A 15,320-nucleotide genomic window follows, 5' to 3' on the forward strand; every position below is an offset into this window, starting at 1 on the left:
CTTATGGCAAAAATATTTTTCTGTGTGTGAAATGAACTACATCTCACCATGAAATGGGATAAGTGATGTATTTGGTGCAATGCCATCAACTTATTGAGGTTGCTTTGTTTTTCATTATTTTATTGACTAATTAGCTCATAAGACCTCTAGGAGCCTGTGCCTCACCCTCACACAACCTGTCTCTCTAGGCTCTAGTTCCAAGAGAGAGAGAGTGATCTTCCCACTGTGAACCAGTTAATCACTGTGGCCCACTAGGGAGGCAGTTGCCTGGGGAGCCATAATGTACACATCTGGACAATTCTCCTTGGCCAAGCAAACATATGGTTCTCAATCTTTTATCCACATCAGTGAAAAGTGAGGTGTGGCCCTCTAGCAAGATGTAACTATGCAATAATGTAACAAAACTGGCTAACAGTACTTTGTTTATTACAGGACTAAATGCTCATTATTGTTTGCAAAGGATGAATTCATAACCTCTGCAGAGTTATAGTTTATACAAGATTTATTTCCATTTACAAAAGCAGAAAATCCTTGTTTTCTCGTCAAGCTTTGACTCACAAAACTCCGTTTACTTTTAGTTTGGTGTGTGTGTGTGTATTTAAAAGAATGTTTAGCAACTAGATGGGGGATGAAGGGAAACAGAATTTAAAATGTGGAAGAAGGGAAAACACATTTCAGAAATTGTAAGAAACAAACAAAAACCCAAAACACGGACAGGGTGTCATGGAAAGTCTTCCTGCACCATAAGCTTCTGTTTTTACGTGCTTTCTCCAGGAGCGGAGGGGCCTAGATAGACTGAGTTTTTCTAACAGAAGCAGTGAGAATCTGGAAATTCCTAAACTAAAATCGGTGTAATTTCATGTTGCAAAGAGGCATTTTGCTTACGCAATTGAAATAAAAAATAAAGTGCCTACCTGGGTGTTTCTAGGGTAATTGTGAGAAAATGAGACTAATTAGGAGCCTTCTCAGTCTGTAATTAAAAGCTGGGAAGTAACTCACTCTGTGCTAACAGATCCCTGGGTATTTGGAAAAGTCATACAGAAAGGACACAGAACCTTCTTAGGGGCGTTTACTTCCCCAACGCCAAAGTCCCTGCTCTGCGGAGCACTTCCTTTTGAAAAGTGAGGATAAATGGGTCCAGAGCTGGGTACTCACAGATCTAGCCCCTGACTACACATATGGGACAATGAGTATGGGAAACAGGGAGAGGCAGTATTCTAGTACCATTTGGAAAATGTCATTGAAATGGAATGGGAGCTTACACGGGGCAAGCTGAGAAGTACAGCTGCCCCCCCCCCCCCCATCAGCAGGGGTTAAGTTCCAAACCCCCCTAGTGGATCCTTGGAGCCAAATTTGTTTCCTATGCATAGACACCATTTCACATAAAGGAAGCACTTTACAGCTTCTCTTTGGCATATCCGAATTGCCAGCATCACTACTCATACGCTTTGGGACCCTTATTAAGTAAGATAAAGGTTATTAGGACACAGGCACTGCGATACTGGCCAGTTGATCTGATAACTGAGATGGCTACTCAGTGACTAACAGGCAGATAGCACGCCTTGCAGATACGCTGGACAAAGGAGTAATTCATGTTCCGTGTGGGAGGGAGTAGGTGGTGCGAGATTTCATCACAATACTGAGAACAGCACGAAATTTTAAAATTATGAATCGTTGTTTCTGGAATATTCCATTGGATATTTTCAGACTACAATTGACCACGGGTCACTGAAACTGTAGGAAGGGAGACCACAGATAAAGGGGGAGGGGGCAACTGTGCTTTCAGTAGAAGCAAGAGGAAAAATTGAGGTGCTTTGCTTAACTTTCGGGGACTTTTAAATGCTTTTTCATGCCCCATGGCCAGACCCTTTGTTTAGGCCAGGTTACTATTGGGCATGGGAGGAAGTGTGAAATCAAGGGCGATAAAGGAGACACACGGGGAGGGAGGGAGTAGGAAAGTTCACTCTGCTGAATCAAGAATATTTGAAAATATGTCTGCTGTATTCTCCCCCCCCCTCAATCAATTTTATTGAAAAGCAAAAATGCCACTTTCTTAAACACAGTTCATTCCTCATTTGCCATGACATATATATATATATATATACAGAAAAAAGAAAGCTACGCATCAATGCAAGCATTTCCAGGGGGGATGTGAATCTTTGGCAAAAATGTAACCTGCAACAATTCAGATAGCATTTTCTTTCATCCAGGTTCAAAAATCATGGCTCTGAAATTTCCAAAAGTTTTAACATTTTCTTGTATCTTCTTATAGCCAGGCATTCAGAGGTTCAAGCTGGTTCTAATAGCTTTGGTAGCAACAAGCTAAACGTAGAAATGAATATAAAATACTTTGTCTTTAGGCTAATTTGGTATGATTGTAAGGCCTGAGTAAACTGGTATATTAGTAAATTTCTTAAAATTATACAGATGAATGTAAGACCCATAGGTAGAATAGCGGGTCCAGAAGAAGAGGCTAGTACTGTATCCCCGTGTTCTGTAAAAGATGTCAAGTAAGGCCACCAGTGCAGGATCCCAGGGCCTTTTTGGGTTTCCTGCGATGATTTCCTATCAGTTTCACGTTCATGGGAGGGGAGAGGCAAGACAGGCTTTGACTTGGTTTCCAACGCGGTCAGCAGCGGCCCTGGCTGGAACCCCGGCTCAGCAACCTCATGGAGTGTGCAGTGTGGATGCTTCCCGCTGGCAGGGAGGACGTGGCAGTTGGCTGGCTAGTGGGCTGTGCTTGGGAGGGCTCACGAGGACGGAGAAGAAGCCTCTGTGTGAAGGGACTGCCTCTCTGGTCATGCCTTCCTTCTTGGCTTGAGCTTGGTCGCAGAGGGTGGCTGCCGTTCTCGCCCGCAGGTGGGGTGGAGGTGGGTCGCTAGCTGCCTCAGATAATGGAACAGCAGCTGTGACACTCAGAGCAATGTTTCTTCTTTTTCTTGGGGTGGAAAATGGTGAGGATGGCTTCATCAAACACCGCTTTGAGACCTTTCTGAGTCAGGGCCGAGCATTCCAAGTAGCACTGTGCTCCGATCTTAAACACAAAAGAGAGGGAGGCGTGAGCGGCAAACAGAGAGAGAAGCGCAGGGCGCCGGCCTCTGCCCAGCCGGCTGCCGCTCTGCCACGGACGACAGCCTGGGGGCGCGCGGGATTACGCTTTCGTTTTGCGTTCCATTTTGCCTCTGCTATCATGATATTTAAAAAAAATTGATATTTGTTTACTTTCTGCCACTAACAATAATGTTCATGGATCAGTTTTGGCCAGCAATAAATTCTGAAAAGGATCCATAGCCATTTATTCCTAATATAAGAATGTAAAAATATGGAACTTAATAGAGGATTCAAAAGGAATGATATGGTTTTAATATATTTTGTGAACAACAGGGAGACCTGATGTTGGTTTTAGCTCTCACCTGTACGTAGAGTGTGTAAATTTGGTATAAGTAACATGTATCCATCTCTGTCTGTAAATGGTAAGGCAAAGTGTCAAGCATACAGAGAGCAGATGATTCGGTTTTACAGGTCATTTTATTTATTTATTTATTTTTGACAGAGACAGAGAGAGAGAGTCAGAGTGAGGGATAGACAGGGACAGACAGACAGGAACGGAGAGAGATGAGAAGCATCAATCATTAGTTTTTCGTTGCGCATTGTGACACCTTAGCTGTTCATTGATTGCTTTCTCATATGTGCCTTGACCACGGGCCTTCAGCAGACCGAGTAACCCCTTGCTTGAGCCAGTGACCTTGGGTCCAAGCTGGTGAATTTTTGCTCAAACCAGATGAGCCCACACTCAAGCTGGCGACCTCCAGGTCTCGAACCTGGGTCTTCCGCATACTAGTCCGACGCTCTGCGCCACTGCCTGGTGCCTGGTGCATTTTTGAATAAAATGCACTTCCAATAAGGTATCTCTCAGCAAGGTAATATCCAATTGATGTTATTATTTGGTTTTAAGATACTTTAAAAGGCATATTTTTAAGCAGTTAAAAAAACCACAGCATATAAAAATAGAGTGTCAGACTGGGATGTGGAAGACCCAGGTTCGAGACCTGGAGGTCACCAGCTTGAGCGTGGGCTCATCTGGTTTGAGCAAAAATACATCATAAAATGTATTTATTGACAGAGGCACCCTCCTTGTCAGTAGATAGTCTGTGCATATTTAAATAATAAAATATTTTGTGTTTGCTTAGGGCTTTATTTTGAAGCTTTTTAATGATTTCATACTATGGTCTATTTGATAACCACCAAATCCCTATGAGAAATATTGAAATTCAGGCCAGAACGATAGGTCCTCATTAGAAAAACTGTAGGACAGACCAGGCCATGTTTCAGAGTCAATTTCATGAGATAATTCACGAGAAGGACACCCCGAGTTTTAGGTACTCCCCAAGTCAGTATGAGCCAACAGTTTGACGTGAGTCTTTTAATATGAAGGACGTATGGAGAAATGCTTCTGTTGTAGCCTTCACCTTATAAAAATAACTTGGAAGAATTCAAAGAGGTTCTGAAGAGGGTGTCTGGATGGTGCGCTGGAGACCATAGCAGGGCAATGACTAAGCCAGAGTAGCAGAACCACATGTAGGTCAAGGCCATAGCTTATGCAAATGAGCAAAGTGGGGCTGCTGCCAGAGGACAGGGACAGGGCGAGGTGGGATCGTGGAGGGCTGTGAAGTGCCCTCTGCCCCCAGAGTTGGCAGTCTTGCTCAGCTTTAGACAATCGTTGCCACACAGAGATGGTGGTTCACTGCTGCCCAGCTTTGTATTTTTCGAGAGGAGTTGGACATTTAGATTTTTAGTTAATATTTAACAATTTAAAAAAAATACTCTGAGGGCCAAGCCAAAACTGATGTGGGATATCTTTGGCAGCAGCCAGCCAGTTTGTAATGTGTGGACTAAAGAAATTTGTGGATCAAAGAAATTAGAATAGAGTGGGAACAGCAGAGAAGGTAACGTGAATTAAGGATATTTGAATAGAAAACAAAAGAAGTAAACCCAGAATCTGGGTCTCTTTTCTGTGTCCTTTGCTTTCTTTTTTTAGTGAGCGAGTGAGAGAGAGAGAGAGAGTCAGAGAGAGGGATAAATAGGGACAGACAGATAAGAAGGGAGAGAGATGAGAAGCATCAATTCTTTGTTGAGGCCTTAGTTGTTCATTGATTGCTTTCTCATATGTGCCTTGACCAGGGGGCTACAGCAGACCCCTTGCTCAAGCCAGCAACCTTGGGGTTATGTTTATGATCCCACGCTCAAGCCAGCAACCCTGCGCTGAAGCCGTTGAGCCTACGCTCAAGCCAGATGAGCCCTTACTCAAGCCAGTGACCTCGGGGCTCGAACCTGGGTCCTCTGTGTCCCAATCTGACACTCTATCCACTGTGCCACCACCTGATCAGGCATTCTTTGCCTTCTTTTATGACAGTAACTGGAACCTTTATCCCTCAGCTTCTCTGCAGGAAGCCGGTCAAGCAGAAAATTAATGAAAAGAGGTTGTCCATTCACTTGAAAACCCACCAATATAAAAACAGCATGAAATAAAATTGTTCTGATTGGGTCCAGATATTAGGTACTTTTTCTGGAAAAGGGTACAAAGAATGGTTACTGTGGGAGCTAAAAGGAAAACACCCAAAGAAAGGCTATTGGATCCTGAAGATCTATCTTATGACTTTCATTTTTACCATGGCTTGGCCTGTGGTTTAGAACATCACTTTTTTTTTTTTTTTTAATAATGGAAAACAGTTAGATACAAGAGAGGGATAAAAGGTAGAGAAAATTTTGCTAATAATGTCATGAAATGTCATTTGTTCCATTTTGGGATTGTGTTCAATGCTTGGTATGAACACGTGTGAAAAGCACGCTACTCTTGTGAATGTGTCAACTGAATGCATATTTGTAATACGCTAGCTCTTGTCAGTCATCCTGCAAAAAATACTCAGGAAGTTCTGTGGGCCATTCTATCTGGAACACCTCCCCACTAATGATCACAAGCCTCGGTGGATTCTGGAAATCACAGGAGAGCTGGGCTGAGTTCAGCTCACACACGAGGTTCTAGACAGTCTGGCCCTAAAAGACGGGCCAGTGCACTCCTCTCCTCCCCCACAGTGCTGCTGACAGCGTGTTGTGTCACAGTTTGCCTTTTAATGGTGCAGGAGGAGCCCAAACTTGTCAGTCCTGACTCAGACATTCCTAAAGATAATGAAATAGTAGATCAAGGAATTACTACGCAATTGGATTACTATAACATTATTTTGTACTCATAGTTCCAGGAAAAGTAGCAACTTGGGATTTGAGAAATGTGTGTGAAAAACAGAACAGTTATAAGGTGAGTATTATAAACTCTGCAGCAGGTGCCTTGAGGGTCAGAGAGAAGAATTCATCCTGGTGCAGGGAGAAGTCACAGCCATGTTATAAGGACTGCTCAAAAACAGTTTTCCAGAAAACCTTCTAAAAAACAAAAAACCCATTTGCACCCTCAAAGATGTGACATGGAACACTGTCTCAAAGAAATGCAGCTTTTCTTATAGCAGCTGCTTCCTCTGCCTCTTGCAGCAAAGTGACCTATTTAGAAGCAATAGCCAAATATTTAGAAGCAATCTGTAAGAGCTCAGGATTTGCAGATCATTGGTTTGATACACGTTAGCAATCTAGAACATGCTTTACCAAAATAATTTATTTTCAAGAAAAAGATAGAGATTAAAGAATGTAAACTGGGAGAACACTTTTCTAATAACCTTATAATCGCTATAGTTTATTGTCCCAATGCTGGGAAATTTATCGGAGGTGTGCAGAACACACACGTAGCTGACAAGAAGAAATTAAAAACAAACAAACAAACAAACAAACAAACCCACAATGACTAATCAAGTGGAAGAAAACTTAGTACTTCTTTCAGGTTGCCCTTGCAGAGGGGGGGACAGGTTACCGAACAAGATCATGTGTAACTGAAGGAACAGAGGCAAAGAGGTTTTTCCAGCTGTGGGCGTATCAGAGAGGGCACACAGATTTACTATCTATAGTTCGCTGAGCTAAACCTCGTGTTAAATTGGCTAATGTAATCGTCCACAAGAACCTTATAAAGTAAGTCTATTACCATCCATCCTCATTTGCGGCTCAGAAAACTGATGCCCAGAGAAGTTAGGTAACATCCCTCAGGCCACACAACTAAGAAAATGGCAGGGATTTGAACTTGTCTGCTGTCTCCAGAGCTAGTCTTAACCACTCTGTTAGGCTGTCTCGAGCCAATGTAGAGAAATGTGGCTGAAAGAGCAAAAGTAATGAAAGGAAAAGTAAGGCATTTCCTATAAATGGAGAGAAGAGAATAGGTTAGTGGAATGAACAGAGTAAGCTGGGATCTAAAGAAATGACTACTAGCAGGGAAGTTCTTTATCCCTTATTTGAGAATTAGAAAAGGTACACAGAGAGAGCCACTGGAGAGCCACGAAAAGGAAAGAGATCCAAATGGCTTGTATGAGAAAATCCATCTGCACAAATCAGTATTATGACCAAATTGCTGAGAGAGGAAAAACATTTCTAAGCTGGATGGATTTGCTGTTGATGTTTTTCAAGACTATAGAGAAGAGATTGCCAACACAAGGATGGATAAAATAAATGCATTGCTTGAGTGTAGGTAATATGGAGGGGTGGGGATTGCGGCAAACTGATGGCTGCACAGCTTATCTAAAAGACCATTTAAAAGTTGTAGCTGATCTGGAAATGTGGGCTAGTTTTTCCAGGCCTGGTTTTTCTTAGAAGCCAAAGATATGTATATTTATGTAAAGTTTCCAAATTGTTCAATGTTGGGCACTAAATCACATAAAAAAATACCTGTGTGGACTAATCAAAAGATTTGGAGGTGAAATTTGGCCCACCACTTGCCACTGTGCTCCTCAGGCTGTACAGGATGGTTTTACACGTCCTGGGCCCCATTTGAAAGTTTTCTTCCCGGTACCCTAACTCTGCCCACCTGACAAATATCCTTTTCCTTTAAATCTGGCTCAGATGTTCACCAATCCAAGAAATTTTCTCTGAATCCTTCTCCCCTGAATGGATCCATCACTCCCTCCTCTCTGGTACCCCCCACAAGTGTTGTATTTAGTGCTGTGTTTATTCAGGCGGCATGCTTTTGTTTGCCTGTCTATCTCCTCTTTTGGCCTCTGTGCCTTTTGAGGGCAGGGCCATCTCTCTCTCATCTCTGTAACACAGACCTCAGCGATGAAGGAACAGGTTTCAGTGACAACAGGAGAGAAAGGAAATGGTTGGTGTAAAAAACCCCGGGGGGTCACAGTGAGCTTTGCAGTCAGGAGGGGAGGATGAAAAGACTACAATTGATTAACATGGCTGAACACTGATTATAGGATTTTTGCAGCAATTTTGCCCCTTTAAACCCCACCAGTGCCTGTTATAAACCCTGCAAGAAACAGGCGCTGAAACAAAGAAGTGAGAACAACAATAAAGAAGGCACAGGGTGAAGAAGATGGCAGGAGAAGGCAAAAAGAAGCCAAAGACTGAAAAAAGGAAAAATGCTAAAGTGTTTTTCTTATCAATAAATACCTTAGGACAGGGGTCGGGAAACTTTTTGGCTGAGAGAGCCACGAACGCCACATATTTTAAGATGTAATTCCATGAGAGCCATACAACAACCCGTGTACATTAGGCATTATCCAATAAAAATTTGGTGTTGTCCCGGAGGACAGCTGTGATTGGCTCCAGCCACCCACAACCATGAACATGAGCGGTAGGAAATGAATGGATTGTAATACATGAGAATGTTTTATATTTTTAACGTTATTATTTTTTTAATTAAAGATTTGTCTGCGAGCCAGATGCAGCCATCAAAAGAGCCACATCTGGCTCGTGAGCCATAGGTTCCCGACCCCTGCCTTAGGAAGTCTGAACTTTGAAAATTATGTTTAGGTTGTGTCAGATGGAACTGGACAAGAGCATGCACGAAGAATGATAACCTCAGAGCTAAAGTGTAACAAGTTCCTGGCACATAGTGTGTATTCAGGCAATTACTGTTGAATAAATCTAGCAATACGGACATAAACAAATGAGCGAAGAATGGGAAAAGTAGGCTGAAGACTTGAAAAACACAATGATGAGAAGAAGAGGGAGGATCAAACAAGTCCAAGAGTAACAACGAATGTTTATTATAAATTGATACAAAGGATTTATGGAAATGTGGTTGACTCTGAAGTATAAAGAATTGTAAAATATGACTGATATAAAGATGTCCTTTAAAAATGAAATATCATTTGAGAGCAAAAAGAGATAACAGATCAGAAATGCTTTGGAAATTAAAAAGTACTGAACGAAAGGAATTGGATATGAAACATCTGCACTGGCAAAGTGTTTAAGTTATGGGGAGAATACGCACATGAAAATACGGGCTTCAGTGTATAAAAAAGAAGCACCAAGCCTAAGGTTTCTTTTCCAGAGATGGGGAGTAAAAGCCCACTATCATACCTCAGCTCTGCCACCTTGTATGGTGTGACTTTCCCCTGAGTCTCAGTTTCCTCTCAGAAAGTGGAGATAATGACATGCACACCTCAGGGGTTTGCTATGAGGATTAATTAAGACGAGGCATGTAAAGCTCCCGGCACCGAGCCAGGCATACACACTGCAAACACTCCATAAATGCCAGCTGTTTTTATAAACGACTTGACAGGAAAGCCAGGGAGAAGAGAAACTTAAAGCATCTCTATAATTACACGAATTGTGATGAAACAAGTTAAACTCTTGCTTGGTTTTCTTCTAAATTGGATTTTGTTAGCAAAACATGATTCTCTTCTGTATCTGAGAGCAGTTGCTAGGAGAAACAGGCAAAAGGCAATAAAGCGGCGAACTCAGCCATTGTTCCTAAAATAAGTATGAAATGAGATGGGAGGCTTTGGAACGTGTTCCTCTCGGAGGGAAAAGACAACTTCCCAGAGGAGAGGTCAGGCTGGGATGGTGATGATGGTGGGAGGTAGGCTTCCAGCAAGGCGAACAGAAACCAGGCTCCTGCAAGAAGCTGGTGCTGAGCCGCCCGGACCTGCTTGTTGTGAAAAATGTATAGCTGGGGGTCCGATGCCATTAGTTATGGAGGTATATATTTATGCACCTTCGTGAGCTGATTGCAGCTTGAGGAAAATATTAGAAGGACCTATACACATGTACCCATTTTACAGGTTGGAGGAGACAGTTTACGCAATGGTCAGGTGCACAGGTATGATGTCCTCGGAGCTGGAATAGAGTGTTTATGTTATGATCGGCTGCATGAATCAAACATGGGTATCTTCCTAAGACTCCGTTTCCTCATCTGTAAGATGAGAAAAATGCTCTCTGCTTAGGAGAGTTACCATGCGGCTGAAGCGAGGCAGAAATGGTAAAGTACATAGCATACCAAGAAGTGCATGAAAGGCTCCTACTGGTAATTCTGACATTACTATTCACAGGAGCAGGAAGCATTCAGTCTCTTGTGTATTTGTGAGATGTCTTCATGTATCGCACCCATAAACACATAATTTTATTAAATTGATTTCTATTCAAGTATATTGTACTTAGTTTTGGTACCTATAAAAAAGTTTTTATTTTATTTTTAATTTTTAATATTCCTATTTTTTTATTTAGAAAATTAGATTTAATGGGGTGACACTGATCAATAGGAAAGTTTTAATAAGAGAAATGCATACACTTTTGTGAATGCAGCATTTGTAGTTAATTTATTCTCGGCCAGCTTGAAGGAGCGCCTCCTAACTCGGCTTGGGGCGTGCATTTTGCAGGGTTAGTTTCTTTTTTTTTTTTTTTTTTTTTTTATATATATTTTTCTTTTTTTTTTTTCTTTTTTTTTTTTAAATCTTTTTTTTTTTCTTTTTCTTTTTTAGAGAGGAGAGAGAGAGGGAGAGAAAGAGAGACAGAGAGAGAGAAGGGGGGAGGAGCTGGAAGCATCAACTCCCATATGTGCCTTGACCAGACAAGCCCAGGGTTTCGAACCGGCGACCTCAGCATTTCCAGGTCGACGCATTATCCACTGCGCCACCACAGGTCAGGCTGCAGGGTTAGTTTCTTTAGAAAGCAAAAGAAATGTCTGAAACCTCCAGCCTGGCTTGATGGATTTGTGGCTAAATCAACAGAGGGAAGATTCAGGTTATGAAAAATAATTTCTAATCCTTCCCTTGCATGAAGTACCTCATCCCCTTTGTGTATTTTTGTGTCTACTTTTTGCACACATCTTGGTGTTAATTGGGGGACAAAGATTTGGTGTCTAGCAAATAATCTTTAAAGTACCCCCCCCCCCCCCCCCGCCAATTACTATTCATGATAAACTCTCAGGAATGAAGACAGGTCTCTGAAAACAATTCCAGCTGTGAGCAGGTTGCTATTATCTGAAGCTTGGATTCTCCAGCTAGTTACCTTTTGGTCCATGTTACCCTTCTAGACGCTGTTTGTGACATAAGCCAGACTCTCTAAGTGGCTATGCATTATGTGGTGAGAAATATTGAACAAATATAACCCTGCCAGATGCTTTACCTAAGTTTCTCCCAAGAAAACCACAAAATGCCTTTTATGAGGTCATTTAAGTGAGTTACACCGATAATAAGCGGTGAGATTTACAAATACATATCTAATGACTCTCTTTATTCATACTAAATATGGCAAGTGGATACTGTAGAGGTTGCTAAATCAAATGCTAAGTGCCCCAGCTGTTTGAAATTCACCAAGTTTCTTTCTTAATGAAAAACAGATAATGCTGGCTGACAAGAACGCTAACCAAATGGTCCCTTCTGGCCTGACTGGAGCAGAAGGGAGACTATGAAGCAGAGAGAAGATTCTGAACACAATGCACTTGAAAAGCAAAAGCCTACATAAGCGCACACATTCCAAAGCATCCACCAAGCTCTGATCAGCATACATTTAAAATTCGATTAAAATCTGACCGTACCGCTTTTGCAAGCTTCACTCCGTGCTCATAGGTGAGAGGTTTCTCTTTCATATACAGCAAACGGGCCAACGTTTTGGGGTCATCACGGAGATCGATCTGGCAAAAAACCACATGTGATAAACTCATTCTTCTTTTTAGGCATGACCAAGTATTTTAAACTGTGGCATTATAGAGAGTCCCTCCCAATCCTGCCCTTGACCATCCATGAAGTTGCCAAACTTCCTTTAAGGAAGTACATACACTTGCCTAAAAATTAAGGTGACTTCTTTGTAAGTGTACACATCAGGCTTTCCTTGTCCTCTCCCCTCCAATGCAGTTACCCGGGGAGCTGAGAACTTTCTCTAACGATTCTGTGGCTGTCTCATAAATTTCTGAAATTTCCTACTTATTTCTAAGGCATTCTTATAGGACATACAAGATAATAATACCTTAGAGTATTATTGGTCCCAAATTATATTGGTCCCAAATTATATTACTCATTATTAAATAGTTTATTTCCAGGCAAAAGAGATATTGTTTGGCCTTTCTACACCAACTCTTTCCCCTCAAAGGGATGGAGATCTGCCACCTGTGAGGATACTCGAATGACCGTCCTGTGGGCTCTGAAGGGAAGTCCCAAAGAGGAATTTCCAAAGGGTTTGCTCAAGGAATAAGGCAGAACTACTCTGAAAACAGCATGTATATTTGGGATAGGTTTTATAATTTAATTAACTATTTCAGTTGCTTTAATAGCTCACTGTGTGAGAACCCATGGATGGGTGTGAATGTGGGCACATGCAGGCCTGTGTTTGAAATAAAAACCAGTATACTCATATGCTGGGGTCCCATTTATAAAGCACATTGTGCAGCTTTACTAATGTGTGTATATTTTTTGTTTTTATTTTTGGCTTTCGTTGTTCCACTTAGTGCTCGAATCACAGAGAGACGTTCACATGTCCTACTACATGTTCTGGCGGCAGAATATCTGGACTCCGTCTAATAGGGTCAAATGTCATCACCTGGAATCGAGGCGTAGGACTTCTTATAAATAAACAAATAACTTTCAGAGCAGAAGCATCAATTATACTACGATTTATGGATGTGTTAATTATATGTCTGTATCTTCTCTGGAAATAATTTTTTATGTGTTTTTTAAAAAATTTCTTTTTGTCAAAGCAGTGAGAAATAGAAAGCAACAGGCTATCAAACAGAAAGCACATAACCTTTCAGTGTTTTTCATTTCTATGTCTTTGGGATAGAAATTTGGGTTTAATATAGCAAAGAACAAAATCTATTTAAAGCCTAGAAAAAGCTGTAACATTATTTAACACCTTTGTGCAATTACTGTTAGGAATTCAAATAATGGAACTATATTAGCTTTCCAAAGTACATTAATGGGTTTTACAGTCTCAGTTTTGTTTATCTGGTATACCTGTTTTCACGTCTGTTCTGATGTACGGAAGACCAAGGAGCTTAGAGGGAATAGAAGAGGGTGAATTCTGTATTCCTCCTCCAGTAATGTTACTGAGGAGTTCCTGTCATAATGAGACCATTCTGCTTTCTGAGGTCATTTTGACATGCACACCTATTTTGTGGCTTTTCAACAGTCATGGAGTTTAGATATAAAATGTATTAGGTGATAAGTATAATTGACATCCCACTTGAATTATTTCTCTGGCTCAGGGCTGGAGAAGGGTGCTTATTTCAAAAATTACTTCGTTGTTTAAAAATAAAAAGCTGAGCGACTAATTTAGAAAAATCACATCAGAACTTCCTGCTTCACATTAAATAGCTCTATTGTCTTTTCGACCATGCCTAAATAATTGTGCAGATCTTAAGAATGGCTGTTCGGAGGATTGATAATCCCCGAGACCCTTTTCTATAATGTTTGATAGAATAGGATATTCAAGGGACATCTAAAGGTTTTCCCCTTTTTGCCTACCACCACCCAAACCCACACCCTGCCATAGCCCGCCTTTTGTTTAACCTGGGTCCCTATGAGGACGTAGGGCACATGAGGCATGCAGTCCTTCAGCTCTGGGACCCATTCTTCCTGGACGTTGTGGTAAGAGGCAGGATTTACGACCGAGAAGCAGATCAAAAACACATCAGTGTTGGGGTAGGAGAGAGGCCTCAGCTGGTTGTAGTCCTCCTGTGGGAAGAGCAAAGAGTTTGTACAACCTGGGTAAGGTGGGTCCCATGTGGTTCAGGGAGTGACACTGACAAGATTCCACTGTGACCCTGTTCCATCCCCTTCCTGGGAATCTGGTGCTTTTATTACTAGAAATAAAAGAACCATCAGTTAGGAAAACACCTTTTTGTTGTGTATGGAGGTTATAAATTTGCTCCCTTTTAAGATGAACTTTAAAAAAAATACTTTTAACAGTTTAGTTAGTGAGATAATTTGCATACTATAAACTTCACCCGTTTAATGCGTATAATTCAATAAGGATTGTTGCAACTCTACTGTCACATTGGAACGGTATTGAATTGAATATGAATCTCAATTTGTAGGCCATTGGCCAAGACAGAAATTCTCTCCTTACACAATTTAAAAAAATCACATTCAAATTAAAGTTTAAAATGCTAACAAAAATGCAACACAAAGAGCTGCTGCAAAATCAGACACTACAGTAGTCTAAGAAATACATTGTGTGAGGGTTTAGTGCTCAGGATTTGAGATTTGTTTCTAAGTCTACCTAAAGGCCATTGTGTGGCCTAATAAATAAAATGCCAACTAAATTATTATCTCCCCAAAGACTTTTCAGACCAGAATATGCTCTGGTTGAAGAGCTCCTGGTTATAGAAGACGTTATGTATATGCTGTTTTAGTGGGAGATGACAAAGACAGAGTACAACAGTGGATCATCTCAACTTTGAAAAACATCAGCAAGTACCTCTTACCTTATATATGATGCTTTGGGAGCTTCCAAGGTAAAATCTGCTATTTCAGTAGAAGATTTTATATGTTTTCATAGAATTTAGTAACACATAAACCAAAAGTAATTTTATGAGTCCGTGTATATACTTTTACTATATATATGTATATACTATGCATACCTACATGTCTTCACATACCACAATATGACATATGTGTTCACACATACTACAATATCATATGTATGTATACATGCTATATACCACTCATATACACTACACATGCATAGGTGCCACCAAACCTATATGCTCACACTTATCGCATACATGTGTATGTAGACATGGGCAACATATGAATTCATTTATTAGGGTCCTGCCTACTATTCCTAATACTTAAAAATATTATCAAACTCATATATGCTCATTGCAAAAATTTGAACATTCCAGTAGTACATGGCGTAGAAGTGAAACTTGTTTTCAGCTCCGATGTGACCTCTAATAGTTTTTCCTCTCTTTCCGGAGGAAGCCGCTACTCAACAGTATCCTTCCC

The 15,320-nt window shown here is 41.1% G+C and overlaps 1 protein-coding gene across 1 annotated transcript in view; it reads right to left on the reverse strand.

The window, feature by feature from the left end:
• Window positions 1-484: 484 nt before the first annotated feature.
• Window positions 485-15,320, reverse strand: part of RHOJ (ras homolog family member J) — an 85,572-nt gene continuing 70,736 nt past the window's right edge. Inside the window, exons 3-5 of the mRNA XM_066276184.1 lie at window positions 13,881-14,045; window positions 11,915-12,010; window positions 485-3,034 (exon numbers count right to left, since the gene is read on the reverse strand). Of these exons, the coding sequence (XP_066132281.1) occupies window positions 2,888-3,034; window positions 11,915-12,010; window positions 13,881-14,045 (408 nt within the window). The 3' untranslated portion in view covers window positions 485-2,887. The remainder of the gene's footprint in view (window positions 3,035-11,914; window positions 12,011-13,880; window positions 14,046-15,320) is intronic.

Source organism: Saccopteryx bilineata, chromosome 4 (assembly GCF_036850765.1).
Source record: "Saccopteryx bilineata isolate mSacBil1 chromosome 4, mSacBil1_pri_phased_curated, whole genome shotgun sequence".
NCBI classification, from domain to species: Eukaryota; Metazoa; Chordata; class Mammalia; order Chiroptera; family Emballonuridae; genus Saccopteryx; species Saccopteryx bilineata.